Raw genomic sequence first — 26,791 nt, 5'->3', positions numbered from 1 at the left:
GTACATCATACATGTAAAAGGCCACAATATTAATACACAGTCCTGTCTCTATTGTTGTTAGTCACAAAATACTGAAAGACAAGTCATATCTATGTAGTATTGTGGTCACTAGGTGTCAGTAATGTTACATTGATGAGACATTACCTTAACTTGCATCACATCGTCAGCCATGGATGCAGAGTCCAACATACAAGAATGAAAAAAAGTTGTCCCCTCCTTACGTGTGGAAGTGGTACGTTTTTGGCTTCCTACTTTATCCTTCTTCCTCACTCAGTTGGAAACCCATTCTAAAAGGGATTTAAAGGGACAGCGATGTCAAACATATTACTCTTTTGAACACATTGTTTTGAGAAGTCAAACTCTTTACTTAAGTCACTGTTGATGCTCTACACTGCAGTTTTGAACTGAACTCGCAGGCCAGCCTGATGTCCTTCCACGGCTGGATTTGGTCCATGGGCCGTCAGTTGCATAGCCCTGGTCTACCCTCAGTGTGTCTGATCAGGATCTATTCACTGAAACTGTGTTGAACTGAGCTGAAGTAAACCCTTAAAGGGGACCCATATTGTTTTTCCACTTTACTGACCTATAAATGAATGTTGCCAAAGTTACAGATAATGAGGTTTGCACATTTGGAAGTGAGTGCTGAAAGAAGTTTGGAATGTCTCAAAAGGCTTCAGAGGGGCGTTGCAAACCTGTTCCTTTTTGATGTCACAATGGAGCAGGCTTCCTAATGGGCATGGCTGTAGGCCAGCTACACTCTCCGCCTCCCTCCAAGGTCTGCTTCTGTGTTTATTTTGCTAGCAATGGCTCATAAAAAAATGTTTCTTTGGGTGAAAGGGATTTGTTTATAATTTGTTTACAATTCTTAAAGATGCCACCATCAAGCTGTTGGAGTTGGAGTTCCTGATTCCCAACCAGCAAAAGAAAAGTATTTTAATTAGGGCTGTTAAAGTTAACAAGTTAATGACGCATTAACAGAAGTTTCCTTGGAAGGCTGCAAGTTTTTTGACTGAGAGATGAATGTGCATTTGACCCTCGGCCCACACCGTAGTTTGATTGAAGCATGATAACACTGTAGCCACAAGCCGGAACAAATATTGAGCAGAAATTGAGAAAGAAAGAGATTTCCCCTACTTATTATAGATAAAAACCTAAATCTACCTGCAATTAAATGTGAGTTAACTATGGACAAAATATGATTAATCACGATAAAAAATAATCGATTTAATCGATTGACAGCCCTAATTTAAATTTGTCAACATTTCACACTGGACTGTTTTGTGAACATGGGCCAGTATGCAGTCTTTCTAACATTACTAGGTCGTGTGGAAAAGTCAGAAGGGCAGGTTTTTTAAACACTGGTAATCCCACAAAAAAACGTGTAATGGTCAAATTACACGTTACCAATGCTGTAGAAAATGCTAAAGCTACTTACCAGTCAGAGTCATCGTGTAGTAACCGCTTTTCAAATAATTTTGGACTGTCCAGTCTCTACTTCTGGATCAGATTCAGGATCCAACACATATGGCTGTAAAAGCGGACATTTTGAAAAGATAAATCGCCGCTTATCATCTCGTATAAAGTTGGGTTCGCAGCCAGGGGTATAACCCCGTAAGTCCTTCTAAGGAGTGTAACCACCCGCAGAGGAGTGGGCGTGCCTGGAGGTGGACCGTGATTGGAATACATGAAAACAGAAATCCAAACAAATACAGAATAGGTACAGATTCTGGAAAAACTAGAAAGCTTTCTGTGCTGGTTATGGTGTGTAGCTGCTCTGTAGGAGTCCACAACTCAATACAAAGGCCCGGAAAATTAGCACAACGGGTCCCCTTTAAGTAGTCTTGGACTAGGATCAACCAGTCGATATATTTGGGTTTTGCACGGCACACTTTTATTTGATGTACAGATTGTTCACATAAAAACGTCCCTTTTTTTAAACAGCCAATCAAAAGCTCATATTTCACATCCAGACAGTGTATAAAGTACTGCCACAGACACTTTTTGCCCATTTGATTTGATCTACCTGGCCAGGCAGGTAGATCTCTATCCTAGTTGCTACTTGCCTGTGCATGCACTACTCTCAATGACATCTCCACTATTTTGATTGATATCATTTCTTTCTCTCTCTTTCTTTCTTTTTCGACAACTGCCTCACTTTACACTTGAAATACTATTTGATTTTTAGCACCAAGTACTTTGGAATTTTGGCCATCATCCACAATCTTGATGTGAAAAGGCAGTTAATAACACACGTAACGGGACACACCTATTCCGCCTACTAAACACCTCCAAAAACCTGTAATATGTTTATGGTTTCACGTAGTAACAGGCACATTCATGATAACATGTAATACTTATTATTTTTAGCACTACTGTAACTTCCTTCTTTGGCGCATTGATTTCACATAGGAACATAGAAAGAAATTTTTCCAAACTCAAAAACAAAAACACAGCAGCGTTACCTCTCGTAGTGGCCTGAGGCATTGTGAGTGTCTGGTCCTGGTGCGGTGTCACTACGCCATAAAAATAGTTCTTCGCAGTCAACGCCTACAATAACAATGTCCTGTAGCTTGGTTAATATGAATTGTTGTTGACCGATTTGGGGATTTCTTTTTCAAAAAGTTTCATAGGCTGAATAGTTGCGCCCCATTACATTATTATTTCTTAGCTGTGATTTTGTAATTGTTGTTATATCCTTACAACGCACAGAAAAGAGAATGTATGTTCTTCCATGAGGATTGTGGCTGAAAAGTGCAGTTTTCCTTTTCGCACAGCATCAGTCAATGAGAATAAATCAGTTGCAATAATACGGCTGAGGGGACATGAAGTTCAAAAGCTTGCAAAGATATCGTATTTCAATCATTTTTCATGTAGCCATCCTGCTGGTGTATAGACATTACAGAATGCACCGGGGACACATAGTCAGTGATGTTTCCTGAGATCATTGGGTGTTTCGACCCATCAGATACCAACCCAGCCAGACAGAGCTGATCAGACCCCTACTGATGCCCCAGCAGCACATCTTGCATCTTTCAATCCACATCCACCTGGAAGCTATCGCTGCAGCTTCCGTGGTAGATTTGATTGCTTGTCTTGTAGCCAAGCAGGGTGTAGGTCTTACAAAGAGAGAAGGTCGCAAAAGCCTCGACATTCCTCAGTGAGCTCATGGTGCTTAAACCGCTTGGCTTCCTCCATGTGGTTGTTGTCAGTTCCAGGAAGACGACCCCGCACCACGTCTGGTGTCAAGGGGGTCGGTTTTTTACGTGCTCACGGAACTTGAACTGGTGTTACAAACAAATGGATTAGTCTGAACGTTCCAGACGCGTTATTTCCAACACAAACGTCACGGCTGACACATGCACCAAACACTGTGCAAATTATCAACTTGACTCAAAAGTTATTAAGTGCCTTTCATAAATAAACAATAAAATAACAGGAATACAATTTGGTTAACTCATCCATAACCCAGAAGCCAAAAATATGCTTTGATTAAATAAAACAAATAATTAAAGCAATACATAAAGTCGCATTTGTTTGACGTTCCGACGTATCCGACTCTAAGGATTTACAGATCTATTTGAAATGTTTTTCACTCAGACCAGGAGTAGACCCGCACCTATAATGTCCACATCTACTCTAAAAACATTCAAAGTTGTGTGCTTTTCAACACAAACAGAGTCTGTCAAAAGGATGTCCACATATTTTCCACACCCAAGAGGATCTTTCCCTCTTGAGTCATTGTGTACAAGAATAGACACCGATTTTGGATCTTGGCAATTCCTCAAACATTCCAATGTTTTAATGTTGCACTTGGACATTGGGAAAGATCGCTTTGGACCAAGTGGACTCATTTTGGTCTTTTAATTTCGATGCCTTCATCAAGCAATGATGGCTAGAAAGTCTTGTCATCGCTGGCTACAGTTCTGAGGAAGAGGAGATGACGCGTGTGACAGTCCATTAATGCTGACTCTTCTTGCTGTCTGCGGTTCTCCTGATCCAGATCCACCCTGCAATGGTTGGCTCACACTCACATGGGCAGTGCTGAAGGATGTTATTCGACCACTTCCAGCAATCTGGAGGTTGACTGTTGTGGCGTAGCTGGTCTTCTGGTTGGACGCTTTGGTAGGAGATGACCCCAGTGACGGTACAGAAGCTTCCACGCTCCCTACAGGGACTTGAGCTTTGACTTGGGACCGATTGAGGGCAGCTGAAGGCGAGGAAAGGACCACACATGAGGAGGAGTAGAGGTTTTGTTCATGCGGAGGTTCACCAACATAGGCACAAATCAGTTGGCTCCGACAGTTCCCATCTTCCAACTCCGGATCTCCCCAATCTGTCTGGCTGACAGCCGGAGAGGAGTTGAGGGGCTGGGAAAGTACGGTTAGAGGAGAAGGAATGCAGGAACCACTTGCATAGAGGCCGTCACTTCCGTTGTATGTCTTACAAAGCACTTGTCCGTCCAGTCCAGGTTCACTGGCAAAATGTCCACTAAAGTTGCCCCTAATGGGGGTAAATCTTCTGGGGGAGACTGGAGACTGCAGTTCTCCTCGAGGGCTAAGGCCCGATGGTGAACTGCCATAGGAGGACCCTGCGCTCCTTGGACTGGTTGGACCAGACTCCTGCTGGTCCAAAGAATCTTGATAATTAGCAGTAAAGCCAAAAGACCTTTGACTGCTCTCACCCCACGAGTAACGCAGTCCATCAGGTCTACTCTGAGCTGGGCTAGGGGGTCTGTCCGAGAGGTTGGAAAGAGACCTTCGTAGAGTATGGGGCTTTTTGGGGGATCCAAGAACCCAGAGGGCAGAAGGAGATGCAGCTCTTGTAAAGCTGTGCAGAGAGGCGGAAGGAGAAGGGGAAGGGGAGGTATTGGCAAAGGTTGGTTGACCTGAACAAGAAAATGGCCGAGAAGGAGAGGTGACTCGTGGATTTCTGGGTTGGGGCACTGCCACATCACGAGTCCAAACCGACACCCCGATAGGAGGCGGGGAAAGGATTTGAGGGCTGAAATGTGAGGAAGACTGACTTGCCGAGGAGATCTTAGGTATCTCCAACGTTAGACCTAATGGATTATGGTAACTTGCCCCACCCATCCGTGAGCCTCTGGGGTGGGGAGGCTTGTTGGCCATGGGGGAGGAGTAATGGAGCTGAGGTGGCGGAGAGCAGAGTCCGCTAAAAGAAGCAGGGCTCACACATGGGGATGGAGATTGGACTCTTGAGTTTGGCTCGGATGCAGAAAAAGGGCGGGCTACACGGTTGTGTGACCCAAACGACAAACGATCATTGGTTTGTTGCATGGTGGTGGTAGTTGCGCTTCCATTAGCTAATTGCATCCTCTGTGGACATGCTGCCCAACGACCGTTGCTAGCATCATAGTTTGTGCTTGTATTGTTGAAGCGTGTTGCGGTCAAAGCAGACAAGTTGGCATTATTGCTGTTGTTGACATTCTGTGAGGAGTCCATTTGGTGATGGGGGGACGGATGAAATGGGGCACAGGTGGTTGACAAAGGTGGATGATGACTTTGCCTCATATGTGAAGGAGAAGAGGAGCGTTGAGAAAGAGAGCGTTGATGAAGAGTTGATGCTTGAGATGACGGGGAAGAGCAGGTGGAGCGGAGAGAAGATGGAGGATACCGTGGGTGTTGATTCCAATCGGTTGTGCACCCCAAATGGGAATAGGCCGGTGTGGTGGAAGCTTCCTGGTTTGGAGGGAGCCGAGGTGATGGGGAGCACCGCCGTAGGTGAGAAGATGGAAGAGATGGTGAGGAGGAGGGATTTAATGTGTTTGAGGTTTGGGCTTGTCTGAAATTATTCTTTTTTGCCAAATTTTGACTGATGGACTGACTGATACAGGAGGCGGCTAAAGACCTTGTGAATGTGGAGGATGATGGAACAGGAGAGGAGCAAGTTGGAGAGCGTAGGGAGGAAAAAATTATAGGTCCTGCTTCTATGGATGAAGACTTCCCACTGAATGCAGTGGAAGGTGTCAGAGAGGAGGCAGAAGAAGGTTGCTTGGAGAAGCTCCTTCCAGATGATGGAGGGGCAGAGAAACAGGTAGGAGTTTGCGAGATAGCATCCGTTGAAACAAAGCCTTTGTTAGACAGGAGAGTGGGAGAAGATAATGGAACAGCCCTAGGTGTGAGGTTTGTTGCAGGAGGAGAAGGAGATGTGAGTTTGAAGCTTGGTCTGAAGGCGGGGGAGGATCTTCTGACATCTGTGTCCTGGTCAGACCGGTGGTCCGGTTTCCAGGAACAGACTGAGAAGGGCACTTCCGGTTGTGTTTGGGAAGGCTTTGATTCCAGTGATGGCACTGGACTTGGTCCTTGTCTCGGATGTGTCACAAATTCTGGTCCAGTGGATTTAAATTCCGTGGAAGAATTCCCTGTTTGTGACGAATATGTCTGGGTTGTATTAATCCCTGGGAGATGTTGCTTGCTAGGGGGTCCAGAGGCAGGTAGAACTCCACTTCCTTCTTCCACCATATTTCTTCCACATTCTTTGGGGGGCTCCTCTTTTTGTGAAACCAAAGCGTGGCATTGTGATGGCGTCAGACTCTGTGTTGATGATAACATCAACACAACGTCTGCTGGGCTTGACTCTCCATCCCTGTGTCCAGTGCAGACAAAGCATTCCGGCCCTGTGTGAACACTGTGCATATCTTGGCTTGGCTGTGTTGCACTCTCACTATACTTTGGCAGGACTTGGAATTCTGGAACTTTCTCAGCTGGCAAATCTTGTTTATACTTGTGCTGACCAGTTCCATCTTTGGAAACATTCCCATGTGCAAAGTGAGCAGACAGACTGGAGTGGTCATGAACAATGCTGTTTACAGATGGAGGGACTTCCGTGTAAACATGGATTCTTTCACTCGACTCTGACCTACAGAGACCAGGAAAATATACCATTAGGACACAATAGATTAGATGAAGTCTAAGACGGAATATAACTAAATGTTTTGACAAGGGGGCGGCACGGCGGACGAGTGGTTAGCACGCAGACCTCACAGCTAGGAGACCAGGGTTCAATTCCACCCTCGGCCATCTCTGTGTGGAGTTTGCATGTCCCCGTGCATGTGTGGGTTTTCTCCGGGTACTCCGGTTTCCTCCCACATTCCAAAAACATGCTAGGTTAATTGGCGACTCCAAATTGTCCATAGGTATGAATGTGAGTGTGAATGGTTGTTTGTCTATATGTGCCCTGTGATTGGCTGGCGACCAGTCCAGGGTGTACCCCGCCTCTCGCCCGAAGGCAGCTGGGATAGGCTCCAGCACCCCCGCAACCCTCGTGAGGAAAAAGCGGTAGAAAATGAATGAATGAATGAATGTTTTGACAAGGGGTGGTCCAAACTGCCACTCAGTATCAGTATTGGTTAGATACTGACCACATCTACTGGATCAAATATTGGAAAAAATCTATATAATCCCTCCAGCCCTGGACTGGTGGCCAGCCAATCACAGGGCACATATAGACAAACAACCATTCACACTCACATTCATACCTATGGACAATTTGGAGTCGCCAATTAACCTAGCATGTTTCACTCCACACAGAGATGGCCGAGGGTGGGATTGAACTCGGGTCTACTAGCTGTGAGGTCTGCGCACTAACCACTTTCATTCTTTTTTTGCATTTCGAATTGTTCAATGCATGTCAAACTAGAGTTGTACAACCATAAAAAACAAGTTTTGCATTAACATTTATACGACCTGTGGTGTAACTACATAAGTAGTTTTTTTAGAACTACACATTATAAGGTTCCTGTTTCCATGTGTTAGCATGCTAACAAGGACTGACTATAAAAAAATGCATTAATTGCAGTTTATGAATAACACAACAAGATGTGTGCTATATGATACGTTAACTAGAAATTGAGGCAAATTATCGTATAAATTGTCAATGTTAACTGAAAAACAAACTAACCGCCGTGCATGCTAACTGAGGTTCCACTGTAGTTTCATTGCGTCCATTAAACAAGTTGCTATGCTGAATGCTCGTATAAACTAAGCTGCACTTTGCTGTCGGTTATTTTTTGCTCGAGCAGAATATTATTGCACAGTTTCAACACATGTTTTCCAATGTCTATATTAAGCAAAGTACATGCATACTAATCTTTTACCACAACAATAAAGGGGAACAATATACAATATTGCAGTATCTTCACCGTATTGGACATGAAAAAGTGGTATCAGGACATCCCTGGTATTCATTCATTAATTTTCTACCGCTTTTCCTCACGAGGGTCCCGGGGGGTGCTGGAGCCTATCCCAGCTGTCTTGGGGCGAGAGGCGGGGTTCATCCTGGACTGGTCGCCAGCCAATCACAGGGCACATATAGACAAACAACCATTCACACTCACATTCATACCTATGGACAATTTGGAGTCGCCAATTAACCTAGCATGTTTTTGGAATGTGGGAGGAAACCGGAGTACCCGGAGAAAACCCACGCATGCACTGGGAGAACATGCAAACTCCACACAGAGATGGCCGAGGGTAGAATTGAACCCTGGTCTCCTAGCTGTGAGGTCTCCGTGTTAACCACCGTGCAGCCCGACATCCCTGCTATATTTAATAAATCCATCTAAAGCAGCAAATGTGTACCTGTGGGTGTTTCTGGTATGCTGGTTGACATTGGATGAAGATAGTCTGAGTGAACTGGGTGACACTGCGTCTGGGGTGATGGATGTCTGAGGAGCTTTATGATGCGAGCGATCATCTTGGTCTTTGTTCAGAGTTGAAATGAAGTCCCTGGGCCTGGAGAGGCTGAATCCGCTTGTTAGGCTTTGCTGGTCTTTGATTAACACACGAGGGTCACTGGGCACCGCCGTCTCCTGGGCATCTACAGGAAAATGTTGATGAACAAATGTCAGTCCAGCATCACACCTAATAAGAAAGCACTGACAAAGTGACAAAGTGATACTTTAAAGAAGATGCGACTACTAGATGTGGTAGTCAAGACTGTGTAATGTTTGAAGAAAATATTTACCATTTCTTTTGCGCTCTACTTGTGTGGTAATCTCCTCCAAGCTGTTTTTGTCCTCCAGGGTCGCCATGTGGTTCTGCTTCTTGCTGTTAGCCTTGGCGTGGTTCTGTCCTTTGGCAGGGACTTCTGATGTGTGTGTATGGACTTTGGTCTTGGAGGGTCTTTGGGTGTCGTATTTGGTGTCTGTTTTGGTTTTTGGCTCGGCATCAGTCGGTGTTGGGCTTCTTTTGTTCATTTGTGTTCGACAATCCCAATGAGCTTGGCTTGTGGTCTGAGTTGAAACACCAGATATCCCAGCCGGATCACCGACTTTGTTCCGAACAAAAATGGCCCGCTTTTGATGCAATGGGACCTTCATGGTGCTGGCTTTGGCACTGTACATGCGGGCCAGTGTTTGGACTTTGCTGAGGATACGCTCAGAGTTCTCTATCAGAGAAGGGTCTGCCACAGGGTTAGCCTCAAATAAGCCAATTCCTGTGATGTCTGATAGCATGCCCTCAAACAAGGCACGGTTTGTTGTGACAATCCTGGACTGGCGGGAACCTCGTCCAAGTTTAATTTGACTGGGAAGTTCTTCAAGGTTTCTATTGGTCTTGGTTCTAGTCCATGTGGATGCAGATTTCTGACATGGTGGTGTTTCTGAAAGAGTTCTGGTGGATTTTTTCAGATTTCCCTTTGGTTCTTCTGGTTCTTTCTGGTTATATCCGGACTCATTCATCATTACCTGCTCTAAAGAAACACTCGGACTTATTTCATTTTTCTCTGTGCTCTGGCATCCATCTTCTTGCTGTGGTACTTCACCTTTACTGTTCTCTCCTGCTTCATTTAGTTCTTCACCTGACTGCTCTTTGCAGATGGTTCCATTTTCACCCTCAATCTCTTTCTCAACTTCAGCGGGCCTGATGATGGTGGATTCATTTGGAGTCTCGCTGTCTTCCACCTGGATGGGAGTCGGTAACTCGTCAGTGAGACTTTTGTCTTTGTCTTCCAAATGCAGGGGGTTTATGGGTTTATCAATATGTTCCTCTTGATCTTCAGTTTTTTCTGGAAGTTGGAGAGAGATACTGGGCTTTACCTCATGAACAGTCTCTGTTTGGACTGGTTCAGTTGTCTCGTTCTTGTCCCTGTTTTGGTGACCACTCAGATCAAAATGTGACACTGATTTTTTTACCAGACCCATGGGGATCTGCGAGAAACTGTTCCTCCTGGAAGACGTCTCACCTTGTCCCTCTCCAGCATCTTCACTTGATTCAACCTCCTCCAGCTCAGCAGCTGCCTCGTAGTAGCTCCTGATTTTTTCAATGATGCTCTTGTCACGTCCAGAAAGAGCAGAGCCTCTTTTTGCCTTCCAACTTTTGGTGGGCTGATGATAGTCTTCTTGATTTGCTGAGCAGTTGATGGCCTCCTCATGCTGGAGGTGACGACTCGCCTCGCCGTCCACCTCGGTTGAGATGGAAGGATGAAGCTGCGTTGGGGAAGAAGGTGTTGGTGTGGAGACCGTGTTCTCTTGTTGGCCTTCTTCTGTCATTGTACTAAGATCTATCTCTCTTTCCGCCTCTTCCTCCAGATCCACTCTCTGTTGCTCTTCTTCATGGACCGTGGTAGCACTTTCATTTTCAAGTTCATTTTCATAGGCAGCAGTCTGCTTTCCGACACTTGTGTCGTCCTCCTGCTGGGCTTGCAATGTGAGCGTTTGCTCTGGGCTGGAGGCCACTGGAGGCAACGGGCAGGTGAAGTTCCTTTCCTGAGTAGAAGGCTGGCTCTCAGAAGCCTGGTCCAGGACCTGATCCAAAACAAAAATAATGTAGCTGAGTGTTTGATTTCCTTCACTCCGTCAAGCCAAGTTGTGCTCATGTCACGGGTGCCAGCTGGCGCATCAGCGCATCGAGACATCAAGTTGACAACTTGGTATTTTAGCTCGATGACTCTCGACTCTCAACACTAGGCTGGCCGTGACCCGGACTCAGACAGGTTACACTCACCACCGATACCAGTCCCTCCCTTGCTCTGGTCTGGTTGATGAACTCCAGAATCTCCTCTGTGATGGACAAAGTAGGAGGAGCACAGAGGGCGGCTAACTCCTCTTCGTCATCTTCCTCCTTAGCAAACTGAGCATTAAGGAAAAGAAAAGGGATTTTAGGTGACAAATGTTCAGTACATCAGGGTTGTCATGGCTTCTTGTGATTTCAAAGTTGTTGGTTACATTCTCCTCCTCTTCCTCCATGCGGTGCTGCTCGGCCCGCTCAGACTCCACCTCAATGAGGGAGGATGCCAGCGTACCGCTGCTCCCCGCTAAGCCCAAACTGTCGGCCCGGTTCAGCTCGCCCTCGCTGTCAGCCTGCTGCCAATACGTTATTGATATTTAGTCTGGCTGGATGCCGCTGCTAAAGGTGTAGTATTTAAAAGGAAGTGCTTTGTTCTTACCTTCAAGGCTGGAAGATCAAGAGTTGGTGGAGAGAAGAGAAGAACGTTAGGTGACACCATGGTCATGTGACCTAATATAAAGCCGGTCGGCCAATCTGGGGAACCTAAAACTTTGAAAGGGATCTCAACTAATAAAATACAAACTTTGTTTAAGGCAGGGTTGTCCAAACTTGGCCGACTCTGCAAACTCCACAAAGAATGCAGTGTTTTATATTTTTCTTCTAAAATTTTGACTTTTTTTCTCGAAAGATTACTTTTATCCATTACTACTATTCATTCATTTTCTATCGCTTTTCCTCACGAGGGTCGCGGGGAGTGCTGGAGCCTATCCCAGCTGTCTTTGGGCGAGAGGCGGGGTACACCCTGGACTGGTGGCCAGCCAATCACAGGGCACATATAGACAAACAACCATTCACACTCACATTCATACCTATGGACACTTTGGAGTCGCCAATTAACCTAGCATGTTTTTGGAATGTGGGAGGAAACCGGAGTACCCAGAGAAAACCCACGCATGCACGGGGAGAACATGCAAACTCCACACAGAGATGGCCGAGGGTGGAATTGATCCCTGGTCTCCTAGCTGTGACCATTACTACTATATCATATACAAATACTATATCATGCTATATATTATGACTATATTATTACATAACATGAGTTGTGGATACCAGCATTTATTAATGTTCTGGTAAAACAAGCATATTGGCTTTTTTTGGCTTGAAATATTCTATGAAAAAGCAATAAAAAAGTGGTAGCCATTTTCATTATGTAAAAGTAGCTCTCACAAAAAAAAACCTTGGTGACCCCTAACATAGCCTGTAGTACATTTAAACATTTACACTGCATGTATGTGATCCGTATTGATTATTATTGTAATAATTATTACGTATTATTATTATTATAACTTTCTTTTCATGATATTTTGGCATTATTCTAGTAAAAGTACTGCTCTCGTTCATTTCCACACTGAGATGTTATCTGAGGCACACCTTAATAATTAAAGGTGCCTAATAATCATTAGTGCCTCAGACCGAGATGGGTCGTATGAGTCATACATACATATATATATACTATATTATATATATATACACATATATGTATATTATATATATATGTGTGTGTGTGTTTTGACATATGGTAGGCACTTGGTTGCTTTACAGGAACTTGCTCACCATGCGGATGAAACGCTGCTTCGATGTCTTTTGCTGGAGCTGCAAGACAAACAGAGAAAGCGGTTTTCCTTTTGAAGTCTACTCTTTTTTTTTTCTAAAAGTTTTCTAAAGTCTACCTGACTGCCTCCTGCTGCGTCTGTAAGGCAGATTTCCCTCCAGCAGCAGCGGCAGGCCCTTCCTGCTTTTCTCAGGTGTGTACATTGGCAGTTCTGGTGGTTCTGGAAGGTCGGGAGGACAAACAATCACACAATTCAGATTTTCTGATTGGGATCAAAGTGTAAAAACTCAGAAGCTCCTTCACACGAGGAAGTCTGACCTGACTGCCTTCTGCCACGGTGATAGGTGTGGATGTCGTCCAAATGTGGAGAAGCAGAAGATTTCGTCAGATGGTCCTGGTCCAGGTGTGGGGCTGAAGGGAAGCAAGGAAGTAGTGTTAAAACAACAACAATAAAACTGCATGGTTCATGTGGGTGAGAACTAGGAAGGTCTTTAAAAAAAAGATTAACAAATAACAAATAATGATGGCTTCTCTGTCCTTCTTCCCCACTCCATTTGAGAAAATGTAGTAAGAATAGCAAAAGGTGGCGACACAGGCTGCCATCCAGTGTGTATTAGAGAATGTAATTGCTCTGTCTGTCACTGTAAAGATGAATCCCGTGCCACTTTGCGCTTTGAATTTTCCCAAAATATATTAAAAAATTATGCTTATTTAAGCACATTTCGGGCCTTTTCAAGCATAAAGATGTCTACAATACAAACATAAGGCATTCAGAAGACAGATTCATGTGATATGTACTATTCTACACAGGTCACTAGGTGTTAGTAATGTTAGAGTGCTGTTCGATGAGACACACAAGCACCGGACTTGATTGCCAGAACAACAGCGTTTTTATTGCAGGTTTGAATTATCTGATAACAGAGAAAATAACAAAAACATAGGCCACGCAAAGCTGAAACTCAACTCTGAACCCTGAACCCCTTCGGAATCCCTTCCTAGGCGCCCCTCAATCAGCTCCCCTAAGGAACACATTTACAGCAACAGACACAAGCACAAGTCTGACTTATGTCTTAAATGGCTTATTTTCTCGTATTACGTCTACTAAATGATGTAACAGAACTGTAAAGGTGACTATAGGGGTGTTATGTCATGTCTTGAGGGCTCTAATAATGTTAAAAAACATATTAGTAAACAGTTTTTTATGTTCTAGGAACAATGAAACTATGAAAATATTCAATTTATAACTAAGCAATTCTACTTGGCGGAAATTCACTTGTCATGGTTGGGTCTGGAAACAATTGATCGAGTAAACAAGGGATTACTGAATGTCACTGGCATAGTGAGATGAACAAAGATAAATTCTTTGTAGTGAGTGAATAATCATTTTTGCGGCCATTAAGCCATAGCACATAGCACAGGCCATTACAGATTTATTCATTTTCTGCTAAGTAGTGTCTTGATTTTAACATCAAGTAGCGTTAGAATGGCTGAAAAGGAAAAAAAAGTTTTTATGAATGTTCACTCACACTGACAGAAGTTGTCTCCGAGGACCTGTCTGGCCTAAGGAAAATGAACGTTAATTAACTTGAATCAAGCAGAAACACCACAACATGACTTCATAATGATAATAATGATGCCTTTTTAAAAAAAATGCAGCCTACTCCTATGGAGACACACGGTAAGGTGTCATCCACACCAGCAGGAGGCACCAAAGGCCAACAGAAAACCACCGCTGCTACTATGCCATGTTTCTTTTTACCTTGAGAGGGAGAGAAGCCGGATGGTTTTCAACAATGAGTTTCTTGAGGTAGTGCACCCACAGCCTCTTCTCCTCCATGTTCTTAGTCTGCAGTTGCCAAGCAGCCATGAAGACAAATAACACAACTGTTAAATGCCGTCACACTACACGGCCTTTCCTCGACCAATGCTACAAGAAACCTCCTGGAAGTCACCTGGACCACGTGCTGTTGCTTGGGGATCATCTGGTCGGACACTCGGAAACACAGAGGCTCCTTCAGCGTGTCAACGAGGAGGAGATTGCAACACTGCAGTAGAGGAAGACAACAAAGCTGGGAACGGTTCTCCGTATCAGTCAAGTAGAATTTCCCCGGACTTACAAAAATGTGGGTGCTGTACACAAACTGCTCCACGCGCTTTTTGGCGATCAGCAGCATCTTGTCAAACAAGAAGAATGCTCGCTCCTTCTTCACCCTGTGCACCTTAAAGGAACCTTCCAGAACCAACTCACCAAAGCCACTCAGGTCTGGACCGCTCCAGTTCACCAGGAGGGACTCGATTTCCTGTATAGAAGACGGAGGTCAATGGTCACAATGGCTGGCTGCTATACTTCTGTCTGTACAATAGTATACATTATATTACTTATAATATTACAATGTATAGTACTGAATGTATAATACATTCTCTTCTCTGCTTTAATTTGTAAATAGTTTGGTATTTTTTTTACAGTGACATAGAATGTTATAAAATAACAACAATGTGGTTTGAATGATTCACTCAAGTTGATTCACTCAACATTTTCCCGCAGGACGATGCTTGGACTAGTCATGATGTTGTCCAATAATACTGTATGTCTGTAATTGTTTCTTAATAAGTAAAATGGCATTTTAAATGTGTTTAATATCTGTGATTGGCATATGGGCAAATATTGTGGCATTTTTCTGGCTTTCTATGGCTGCATCCTGTACTTGCGGAACCATTAATTATGTAGTTTTAAAAGGTCAAACAAAAAATGAAACGGACAAATACTGAAGCAACTTTTTCCCCACCAAAAATAGCAACAATCTTTTTTATAATAATAAAAAATAAGAATAATTACAGTTTTTCATGCAGAAAACAATGCAAAATTACATTCATTCACATCCAGCTGTACAATACCTCAACTGTCTGTAAACGATAATCCACAACATTACGTACTGGCTGCATTTACTTGTGTTAAGTGTATATTTACTTGTATTTATTTATATTTAGGCGGCACGGTGGTCGAGTGGTTAGCGCAGACCTCACAGCTAGGAGACCAGGGTTCAATTCCACCCTCGGCCATCTCTGTGTGGAGTTTGCATGTTCTCCCCGTGCATGCGTGGGTTTTCTCCGGGTACTCCGGGAATGGTTGTTTGTCTATATGTGCCCTGTGATTGGCTGGCGACCAGTCCAGGGTGCACCCCGCCTCTCGCCCAAAGACAGCTGGGATAGGCTCCAGCACCCCCCGCAACCCTCGTGAGGAAAAAGCGGTAGAAAATGAATGAATGAATGAATATTTATATTTATTTCTACATAATATTAATATATTCTAGGCTGCACGGCGGTCGAGTGGTTAGCGCGCAGACCTTACAGAGAGACCCGAGTTAATCCCTCCCTCAGCCATCTTTGTGTGGAGTTTGCATGTTCTCCCCGTGCATGCGTGGGTTTTCTCCGGGTACTCCGGTTTCCTCCCACATTCCAAAAACATGCTAGGTTAATTGGCAACTCCAAATTATCCATAGGTATGAATGTGAGTGTGAATGGTTGTTTGTCTATATGTGCCCTGTGATTGGCTGGCCACCAGTCCAGGGTGTACCCGACAGCTGGGATAGGCTCCAGCACCCCTGCGACTCTGAATGAATTAATATGTTCATTCATTCATTTTCTACCGCTTTTTCCTCACGAGGGTCACAGGGCATGCTGGAGCCTATCCCAGCTGTCTTTGGGCAAGAGGCGGGGTACACCCTGGACTGGTCGCCAGCCAATCACAGGGCACATATAGACAAACAACCATTCACACTCACATTCATACCTATGGTATACCTATATATGTTCTATATTATATTTCTACACAGTATAAAAAATCTTGTTTGTCTTATATTCTTTTTATTGGATTGTATTTTAGTCACATTGCACTGTAATGTGTGTTTCCCTTTTTCTTCTGCAACGGTAACCAAGCAATTTTCCTTGTGGATCAATATAGTCTGTCTAATTAAGTCCAAGTCTAATATTTTTACCAGCTTCTTCTTCTGTTCATTATTGTTCACTTTCACAGCTTGCTCCTCAGCCACCATTATTAAGTTAGTCTCTCCCCATTCCACTATTGAGGGTGGTAGGTGTCCAGGCACTGGCATTGCATTCTGCTGTGTGAACGCACTTATGCACACAAAAGACTAAAGTTTAAGTACGGAAGTGCGGCAATTAAGACACAGCCCATTTGGTGTCAAGTGTTCACCTCTACTCAAGAGGTGAAAGGTCGACACCTGCAGCCACAGCTGAAAATGTGAACTTCACTTTCTAGTAATCAGCTGCATGATGACCTCTGACCTCACACAAGCAGCGATCAGAAGGTGAAGACATTTCTATTTGGCATACATCTGTACTAACGCGTTCACACTGAGAATTTGGTCCAGCAATACAAAATTAGGAAAGAAGCACGCAGTGTGCACGATACATATGGAAGTGTTCCAAAAGGCGCCTGATGAAGCGGCTAACAGCAACACTGCATGGCGGTCACGCTAACAACACAACAAGTGTGCTGGTAATGACGTGACCACTGCAAGAACCGAAAAGGTGGAATGCAGCGGTCGACACCTGGGGGTCACCTAAGCTGACCTCCAGCGCACGCCTGTGTTTTCCACTTATGCGTTCACTTTAGCATGTGGCGCTACCTGCAGGCGAATGGCGTGCTCCTGTTTCCTCTTCATGTCGTTGATGTACCAAGCCACCGCCGTCATGGTGATGATGGCGTCTTCCACCACCTCGTAGCCTGGATCGCTTTTGTCCAAGTGTTTGGAAAGTTCCTGGGATGAGAGGGAACATGCATGTCCATAAATGTCCTTCAAGCTCGGCTGTCCGTTTTGCACCAAAGTACTGGGTCACATCCAGGAGGAGTCTTGGCAGCGAGAAGAGCTTCCACTCGGCCGGGAAGACTTTCTACAAGAATTTAGAGTGCGTCTGTGAGACATTTTCTTTTTTATTTCTGACGTTCTTTCACACAAGACTCATTTTAGAATGCTCTGGAAAGGCTTTGAAAGATGCGGGAAGACAGATGAAAACAATCAAACACAGCTGAGGATTATGGGAAAGTCCAACACAGTTTGACACATGCCTGAGTCGTGTTTAATAACAACAACACAATGTCACACAACAAAGTCTTTTCTTTAATTAGTCCTTCCTTGAATGAGAACCAGACAAATGTGTGTGTGTGTGTGTGTGTGTGTGTGTGTGTGTGTAGTTGAGTCAGCCCACAGGTCAGCTTGACAAATACGCAACATATGTTGTTTCTGGTTGACATTGCAGTTTTATTCCCTAACACGAGATACTGTTGCGGCCGTAACCCACACCCAGCTAAAACTCAATTCTGAGCCTCGGACATCACTTCCTGTCTGCACATCATGAGTCTTATTTATGTCTTAAATGGCATATATTCTGTTATTGTGTCTGTTATATTGGGTAATATGAATGTAAAGTAACTATAGGGGTGTTATGTCATGTCTAGAGTGCTCTGATAATGTTAAAATATAAATTTAGAAGGTCCTAAACAGATTTTCTATGCTGTAATTACATATCAAGCTCAAGTTTATCTTACTGTATGTGATGTATATGAAGTATACATGAAGTGTACATATGTTGTACATGTAGTACAACCTAAAATACGTCAGCTCGATGGCAATTTACACAGGGAAATCCCAGCATTAGCGATTTACATAGTGATTTCCAACACCTACAATATGAATAGTAATTAGGTATTTAAATGTTCATTCCGGGGCGGCACGGCGGTCGAGCGGTTAGCGCGCAGACCTCACAGCTAGGAGACCAGGGTTCAATTCCACCCTCGGACATCTCTGTGTGGAGTTTGCATATTCTGGGCATGCGTGGGTTTTCTCCGGGTACTCCGGTTTCCTCCCACATTCCAAAAACATGCTAGGTTAATTGGCGACTCCAAAATTGTCCATAGGTATGAATGTGAGTGTGAATGGTTGTTTGTCTATATGTGCCCTGTGATTGGCTGGCCACCAGTCCAGGGTGTACCCCACCTCTAGCCCGAAGACAGCTGGGATAGGCTCCAGCACCCCCGCGACCCTCGTGAGGAAAAGCGGTAGCGAATGAATGAATGAAATGTTCATTCCTCTTAATGAAATTATGCATAATAAAAACAATTTCTACAGCTCAGTAAGATACAGTATTTGTACATTGCACTCCTCAGTTACGATGGCTACTTACTGACTGTGGTTATAAAAACAGAACAGCATTAGGATTTATGTGTGGTGGAACATAATGTATACATGTCGTGTTTTTGGGTCACAGACACTGGTTTCATGTGATATCTGGATTGGTTTAAAAAGTGTAAATAAGTTCATAGTTGGTGAATAAATAAGTTAAAAAGCTATGATTAAAAAGTGAGACATCTTCTCCAAAAAGAATCATTTCAGCAACAGCAATAGTGAGTGCTCTCCTCTCTATTCAACAATCTTTGTTGTTTTTCCCCTGACTGTGAAGCACAAGCTAGCAAAGGCAGCGATGAAGACTGGAAAATCTCATAAACACACTGATAACTCATAAACACACATAACACAAATCTCTTTGTACAAAGCACTTAAATAGCGACCACAAACGCTGCTGAATTATGACTTTTAATCTGTTTGGAGAGTCAATGCTGAACTGTTAGCTGTATCACGTGTTTTGGCTAGCTACTTTGGCTTGGCATATCTAATTTACATTTGTACATAGTAATTGTATTTTTTTTGGTAAGTTACCGTTACCGCAAACATACATCCAGTCAGCATACAGTCATAAGGTGTTACCTGTAGTAGGAGGTGGTACTTGAGGATGCGCTGCACAGGTTTGAGTAGGTATGTCTCCAGAGGTAAGGAGTGGTTCAGAGTTGTCTGTCTCTCCTGGAAGAAGCGGACTAGGCTTTGGTTCTTCATGCAGTCCCTCAGAACCGCCACAGAACTGATAAGAGACGGAGAGACCAGGCAATAACAGCATGATTAATAAGGTCATCTATTATAAAAACTGGGCCGGGGTCATTCATCACAGCATGAATGGGCGGGAAATGTAAAAAAAAAAAAAAATGACGACAAAGCGATTATCCGTCAGGATGAAGGAGGCGACAGATGGGAGAGATTATAGAGGAAGACTCAGCAGCTGCTTGGAACTTTGACAGACTTATTGTTGCCGTTTAGGAGAAGACAGAGAGAGAGAGAGGGTGGTCTAGAAGATGACGGAGAGCACTGTGTCCTCCTCAAAAAGACACTAAAAGAAGCAATATGGTGAGCAGACGATGGACAACGACCACGGAAGAGAATAAAGGACAAGATGAGAAGAAAAAGGAGGACAATGAAGGTGGAGACAGGATACGATTCCTCACTTGTTTCACTGTCTCACCAGCATGCATTAAGAGGCGGCATGGAGTGGAGGATGGGAGGAAGGAGGTCAAGGTAACGATGGAGGCGTTCAACTCGTCATCATTTGTAAAGCAACCAGACTCAAATCTACTTTCATTGTTGAAATTCTATCTTCCGCCACCGTTTCCTGTTTGTGCTTTGTCTTGCAGCAACAGAGCAACGAGGCAAGTGGACACAATCTGAAATTAGGATGATTTATAAACCCTTACTCCTTTCATTTTCCGGCATCTTCTTGGACGGATTACTCCGCTTCCAGCTGAGCTTCTTTCCAGGCCTGAAGCCGCCTCGTAGTTTTCTGCTTATTGGACACTTTGAGTTTATTTGTCATTACATTATTTTGCCAAACTTTTCCACATTCCGTCTACTCAGAGGATTAACTCTGCATATGTTTTGCTTTTTACAGCTTTTTGGCAACACAGCAGCCTCTCGGGGATTACGTCATGTGCAGCAGAGTGCCCTAATGCCGGTCAATTCAATAAAAAACAATAAAAACCAGGACATTTTTATCACTTTCTAAAAAAAAAAAGAAAAACAAAAAAACAGGATGGTCAGGACGGGATGTGAAGACAGAACATGCCCTGGCACAACAGAACATCTGGTCACCTTACTTGAGTTGACATGATGTTATTACCAGCAAATACAAACACCAATTCAACCCAACTGAAGCTAGACCAGAGCTCGCCAACACGTTGTTGTGATCGACCAGTCAATCTTTGGGTACTTAGTACCAGCGCCCGCCACACCTTGCCCCACAAGCCACAAGTGTTGAACGATAAGCGTGCAGAGGTTAAATATAATAATGATATGGCTCGGGATCTGTCTTTGCTACCTCAAAATACAGCTCCATAGACGTGAACCTCCCAAAAAATGGTGAAGCTGCAGCGACACGGGTAGTTAAGAAGACTGTTGTAACGTATTGACCAGCCCCTCTCTCGCCCAACGCAACGTCACGGCTCTGCTGGCAACCGCTATACGTTTGCATCAGTTGGGCCGTGAACTCTTCGAAGTAGGCATCGGGCCGAGTTCTGATGAATGTTTGCATCATTTTAGCTGCCATGAACCAAATGTGATTTAGGATGTGACATCACCACAATCCCCAACTTTCATCTGTTCAAACTCAGCCTTGGAGACCCCCCCCCCCCCCCCCCCCCCTCCCCTCCCCTGAAGCCTCCCCAAGTCAACAAGTCATGGCGGACGTTTTCATGTTCTGAAAGAAAGCTTTTTCCACGCTGCTGTTAGCAATTTCAGATGACAATCAAACTCAACGCTTGGACCGCTTTGCTCATTCAGTCTCTTTCTCCTACGATGAGGGAAAACCAACCAAATCTGCCCCACACCATGCTCAAACCTCCACTTCGGAACATTCACGTCTAAATGTGACTATCTGGACTGACTGTGCTGTCATTCCAAGTGAAGAAAAATCCTCACGTACTATGCAGCAAATGCAGGTGGAGCATCATAGGTGGCCACACAGATGCGCCCTTTCAACCCCATGTCAAAAGTATACAGACATTTGAATTTACGATAGCTCTGATTCTCCACTGGTGGGTCGTGACCTGAGACGTTTTCAATAAATTGTGTAGTGATCCGATGTTCCTGAATGCACCTAGCGCACCTTGTTATGCCACCACGAGGTGTGTGCCATATTTATGGGTGACTTGGCCTAGCTTAAGCATGAAGAGACGAACATCAAGGTGCTGTCGGTCCCCACCTACATCTACATCGTCTTGATATCTGGCTGTGTGTGAAACAGGACACACCCAGTAAGTGTTCTCATTCAAGGTGACCATGTGGAGGTACTTCACACATATAAAACGGGACTGGACTGACAACATGGATGCTCTGTGCAGGAAAGGGCACAGATGTCTGTACTTGCTCAGAAGATGCTGCTACAGCTACAGCTTGCGCCCGCCTGTATGCCTCAAGAGGAAGGACGCCACACACTTCACAAACTTGTGAAGAAGGCTGACTCCGTAATTGGCAATGAGCTGGATACCCTGACATCTGTGGCAGAGCATCGAGGAGTCTCCTTTCCATCATCCAATACACAGCAGATTATTATCACTACGCTGCTCCACTGAAAGACTGAGCAGATCATTGCCTAAAGAAAGATGATCATGTGACGGGTTAGATGCTGGAGGTGGAGTGTAAATCTTTCCATGGAAAGGGAAGACGACAAAGGCGGTTGATCACTGTCGTGATTTATGAGCAACCACAAAAAAAAAAACAAAACAACATGACAAGAACCAAGTTGATTATTCTGCTTCAGGCTGTTCCAGTGACAAGGAAGCCGCTTGAAGGATGGAGCGTAACGTAACGTACACGTCTTTGGCTGATTTATGGCTGCCGTGCACTGCAGAAAAAAACTCAAGTCAGCAAGTGTGTTACGATGAGTTCTTTTTGGACCCTGCACTGCTGCACGGGTCCAGCAGAGGAGGAAGTGATGCAGCAGCAAAACACTGGGGACACATCTTTGGTTTGGATGACTAAAAGCATCTGACCTACTTTGAATACTTTTTTTGAAAAGAAGCGAGAAGCAGCAAACTTTGTGAGGCGATGGCAAGGTTGATGTGAGTGTTGGCTTGTGAGCCACACACACATCTGTGTGACATGGTCATAGAGGAGAAAGTTCGAACCCACAGAGAAAATACCCTTCCGTGTGTTTATATTACACACATTGAGAAGAAGGAGCAGGTGTGCACGCGGAAAACCGAGTCGACGTGAAATAAACTTCTTAATGAGTTAAGTGAACAAACTTTCTTTTTGGGGGCTACATTCCTCGCTGATGTATTTACTGGCCTCGGGATTCTGGAGGACAAGCTGACAGGAAACAGAACTCCGAGCCAAAAGTCTCCCCGAGGAGAGGGGGCGCAGGGAGTCCAAGTAGAGTCAGGTTTAACGTCCCGGTAAAGTCATAAGTCTGTCAAATGTCGACACGTAGACAGTAAAAACATGCTGACATCATCATCATGTCGCTATTAGCTCCTTCAGTGGACATCAGGAAACACAAAGGATACAAATAAGACTTGCGCACAACCTGATTCCACATTGTCACTCAGATTGTTCCGTCTACAAGACCGTTGTAGCATTTCCCAGCACATGTGTTACTTAGCAGACTGCATACCGCTTCAGGGAGAAAGACAGATGACAAAATGGCCTCGACCGCTTGTATTCTGGGGCTGCTGAAAGTGAATTTAAACAACTAATAACCTACAGCAGGAGGTCATGAACATACAGGATACTTGCATTGTACAATGATGAATGAAAAATAAGGTACACTCACTTGGGGTAGTTCATGCAGTACAGCGTGTAGATGTCAAACGCTTCACTCTGGTCACCAAAAAAGAAGAAGAAATTCAAATCATGTTGTCGTATGATAGCGAGCATTTAGCAGAGAATGTGTTGTCATTTTAATAATGTCATGAACATTTTTATAGCACTTGTTATTCTACTGCCAAACTTATGGCAAAAAAACATTTTCCGGCTTTTCCACAGTGAATGTGGATGCAGGGATATTTTTTTTTGTAAAGCCGATATGCTCAGAAATTATGTATATTTCAAGTAAAGCTGCATCTCGGCTGTATGATCCATCCATCCATTTTATATACCCCTTATCCTCACTAGGGTCGTGTGGGTATGCTGGAGTCTATCCCAGCTGACTTTGGGCGAGAGGCGGGGTACACCCCGGACTGGTCGCCAGCCAATCACAGGGCACATATAGACAAACAACCATTCACACTCACATTCATACCTATGGACAATTTGGAGTTGCCAATTAACCTAGCATGTTTTTGGAATGTGGGAGGAAACCGGAGTACCCGGAGAAAACCCACGCCGCCTCCAATTTTCCAAATATTTAAACTTTCTTCTTTTTGGAGGGTAATATTAGGACTTTTTCCCCATCATATTTTGACTTTATTTCCATAATATAACTTTTTCCCCAACCTCATTTTCCAAAAATTACACATTTGTATTGTTTTGTTTGTTTCTCATAATATTACAACTTAAAAAAAGGTTTTGTTTAATATTAGAATTCTACACTATACTACAATTTTCCATAAGGTAATTTTCAAAAAATATTTGTTTTGTTTTCCTTTAATATTTCCTTCAACTGGGCTACATGGTGGAAGAGTGGTTAGTACACAGGCTTCACAGCTAGGAGATCCAAGTTCAATTCCACCCTTGTCCATCTGTGTTTGCATGTTTTCCCCGTGCATGCGTGGGTTTTCTCCGGGTACTCCGGTTTCCTCCCACATTCCAAAAACATGCTAGGTTAATTGGCGACTCCAAATTGTCCATAGGTATGAATATGAGTGTGAATGGTTGTTTGTCTATATGTGCCCTGTGATTGGCTGGCCACCAGTCCAGGGTGTACCCCGCCTCTAACCCCAAGACAGCTGGGATAGGCTCCAGCATGCCTGTGACCCTTGTGAGGATAAGCGGTAGAAAATGAATAAATGGATGGATGTGATGCAGGCCGTAAATGGCCCTTGGGCCGCACTTTGTATACCCCTGTTCTCCTGCAACAATATTACCACTGTACACACAATTTCATGCGCGCACACGCCCACACACACACACACACACACATACACACATTCACTAGGTGTTGGTCTGATCCTCAGCAGCACAAGTTCATAAACAAAGTGACGTGTGTGTATGTGGAGTCAATGACCTACTGCCTGTGACCTGCTTCCTGTCACACACACACACACACACACAATGTTCCTCACCCTTTCCACAAAGCAGTCAGCGATGGCAGCGGCGTGGGGACTCCTTTCCAAGTCTTCCAGAAGTTCGCTGAGGAGAAAGCATGAGAAGAAGATGAAATGATGTTTCTTACTTTGTGGCACTCAGTTCTCCTGTAGGGAGTTCTCCTGTCAGTCAGTCCTGTATTGGAATGCATGCGGAAAAATATTCCGGAAGATGCCTTGTAGTATACACGGTGGTGGTCACAGAAAGTAAAACCCATGACATCACTTCCTGTACTATAGTTTGTACAGGAGGTGCTTTCCTCTTTGCTACAACACTAGAACTCTGAGTTTTTACTGTGTTGCTAGGCAGAAAAACAGCAGCCTGACACCTGCTGCTCATGGGCGAATGAACGGATGAGCGTACTGTATACCTGCATGAATCAATGAGTGAGCAATGTCATGACTCGGCGCGTCACACTAAAGTAGGTCAGCAAACATGGATGAATCCAGAAGAGAAGAGGGGAGAAATGTGATGGCACGCCAACAAGAACCTCCCTGACCACAAGAATCATGTTCCCACTAAACAAAAAACAACCACACACAAAGACTCTCCCCTCCTCTTCCTCCTCTTGTCCCCTCTCTCGCCCTTCTCTGGCGCCAGGCCTCGTTTATGGGCGGCACACGTGGTTAGAGGGGGCTGGTGGGGGGTGGAGCGGAGGATGGGGGGGGGTGAGGGGTGAGTAAAAGACACGTAGTGCACATAAACACTACACACCTTCACTTCATAACACACTCCATCACCTCTCTTCAAGACAACCCCTGACCCGAGATGACCCCGGCAGCGCCCCCCAGAGATCCCTGTGAGGGGCCAAAGCAAACACTCCCAGAGTAGACTCTCTTTTTCACGGAGGACACTCAATATGGAAGATAAAGTCACCAAAATGTTCCATTTTCCAACAAATGTGAGTGAACTTTTATTTAGCTGTCATTCCTGCGGTACAGCAGCGAAGTCCCAGGAACCTTTTTGTAAACCAATCTGATGGCTCTGCAGAAGCAGCAGGCTTGACTGGGCTGTGCTAACTTTTTCATTCATTCATTTATTTTCTACTGCTTATCTTCGGGCGAGTGCCTGAAGGCGGGCGTGCGTGGAATGAATTAAAAAATGAATTAAGACCGTTCTAGTGGGAACAACGAAATCCAAAGAAATACAGCTGAATAGGTGCATATTCTGGAAGTACTGTAAAGCTTTATGTGCTGGTGGAGCTGCTCTGTAGGAGTCCACAACTCATTCATTCATTTTCTACCGCTTATCCTCACGAGGGTCGCGGGCGTGATGGAGCCTATCCCAGCTGTCTTCGGGCGAGAGACGGGGTACACCCTGGACTGGTGGCCAGCCAATCACAGGGCACATATAGACAAACAACCATTCACATTCACATTCATAACTATGGACAATTTGGAGTCGCCAATTAACCTAGCATGTTTTTGGAATGTGGGAGGAAACCGGAGTACCCGGAGAAAACCCACGCATGCACGGTGAGAACATGCAAACTCCACACAGAGATGGCCGAGGGTGGAATTGAACACGGGTCTCCTAGCTGTGTGGCCTGCGTGCTAACCATTCGACCGCCATGCAGCCCTGCTGTGCTAACTTGCCAAACGTGAAAAAATAGTGAGTTCGTGATTCAGTGCAACCCGCTTGCATCGACGCCCCTTGGATTGGCTGACAGACATCAACATAAGCGGTTGTCAACATAGCCCGAATCCACATTGAAAAAAAGCATTGCTTGTGACTTTGTAGTGATAAATAATAAAGGATGCTGTTGACATGGTAATTACTCCCTTTGTGAGTGTTTTTATTTAGACTGGAGTTGGCAACCAACCTAAGCAGGTTTCACTGTACTACATATGTACCTAAAGGTCAAAGGTTGGCTAGAATTTGAAAAAATACCTGCCCAAAATGGTCAGGATCAACGTGTTGACCACAGTTCCCACACAGTGCTTCCCAAAGGTCATCTTCGGAGCGCCACCGCCAATGTACTATTGTGCGCTTAGCGCGCTTTTTTGTGTTCCCATCTGCGTGGAAGCGTCAGCGCGGTGCCAGCAGGATAATTCTGGATTGGAAACGTT

General features: G+C 44.5%; 2 protein-coding genes across 6 annotated transcripts in view; both read right to left on the bottom strand.

The window, feature by feature from the left end:
* Nucleotides 1-1,279: 1,279 nt before the first annotated feature.
* On the bottom strand, nucleotides 1,280-11,345 carry LOC131134365 (mucin-17-like). Its single transcript, XM_058079579.1, has 5 exons — nucleotides 11,183-11,345; nucleotides 10,962-11,087; nucleotides 8,983-10,762; nucleotides 8,598-8,835; nucleotides 1,280-6,876 (listed from the first exon to the last, which is right to left on the bottom strand). The coding sequence occupies exons 1-5, from the start codon at nucleotides 11,201-11,203 to the stop codon at nucleotides 3,906-3,908; spliced, it is 5,136 nt and encodes a 1,711-aa protein (XP_057935562.1). The 5' UTR covers nucleotides 11,204-11,345; the 3' UTR covers nucleotides 1,280-3,905.
* An 873-nt stretch (nucleotides 11,346-12,218) lies between these two features.
* plekhg2 (pleckstrin homology domain containing, family G (with RhoGef domain) member 2) overlaps nucleotides 12,219-26,791 on the bottom strand; it is a 45,250-nt gene continuing 30,677 nt past the window's right edge. For 4 of the 5 annotated variants that reach the window (XM_058079594.1, XM_058079593.1, XM_058079596.1 and 1 more), the window contains 10 exons: nucleotides 24,701-24,767; nucleotides 23,251-23,297; nucleotides 19,362-19,512; nucleotides 17,226-17,357; nucleotides 14,529-14,876; nucleotides 14,336-14,422; nucleotides 14,103-14,136; nucleotides 12,895-12,987; nucleotides 12,695-12,796; nucleotides 12,219-12,617 (listed from right to left, as the gene is read on the bottom strand). In XM_058079594.1, the coding sequence (XP_057935577.1) occupies nucleotides 12,424-12,617; nucleotides 12,695-12,796; nucleotides 12,895-12,987; nucleotides 14,103-14,136; nucleotides 14,336-14,422; nucleotides 14,529-14,876; nucleotides 17,226-17,357; nucleotides 19,362-19,512; nucleotides 23,251-23,297; nucleotides 24,701-24,767 (1,255 nt within the window). In that variant the 3' untranslated portion in view covers nucleotides 12,219-12,423. The remainder of the gene's footprint in view (nucleotides 12,618-12,694; nucleotides 12,797-12,894; nucleotides 12,988-14,102; nucleotides 14,137-14,335; nucleotides 14,423-14,528; nucleotides 14,877-17,225; nucleotides 17,358-19,361; nucleotides 19,513-23,250; nucleotides 23,298-24,700; nucleotides 24,768-26,791) is intronic. The other variant, XM_058079598.1, reaches the window with a different exon arrangement.

Source organism: Doryrhamphus excisus, chromosome 8, assembly GCF_030265055.1.
Source record: "Doryrhamphus excisus isolate RoL2022-K1 chromosome 8, RoL_Dexc_1.0, whole genome shotgun sequence".
Classification (NCBI taxonomy): Eukaryota; Metazoa; Chordata; class Actinopteri; order Syngnathiformes; family Syngnathidae; genus Doryrhamphus; species Doryrhamphus excisus.
Note: the sequence above shows the minus strand (reverse complement) of the source record. Positions and strands in the feature narration are given on the sequence as shown.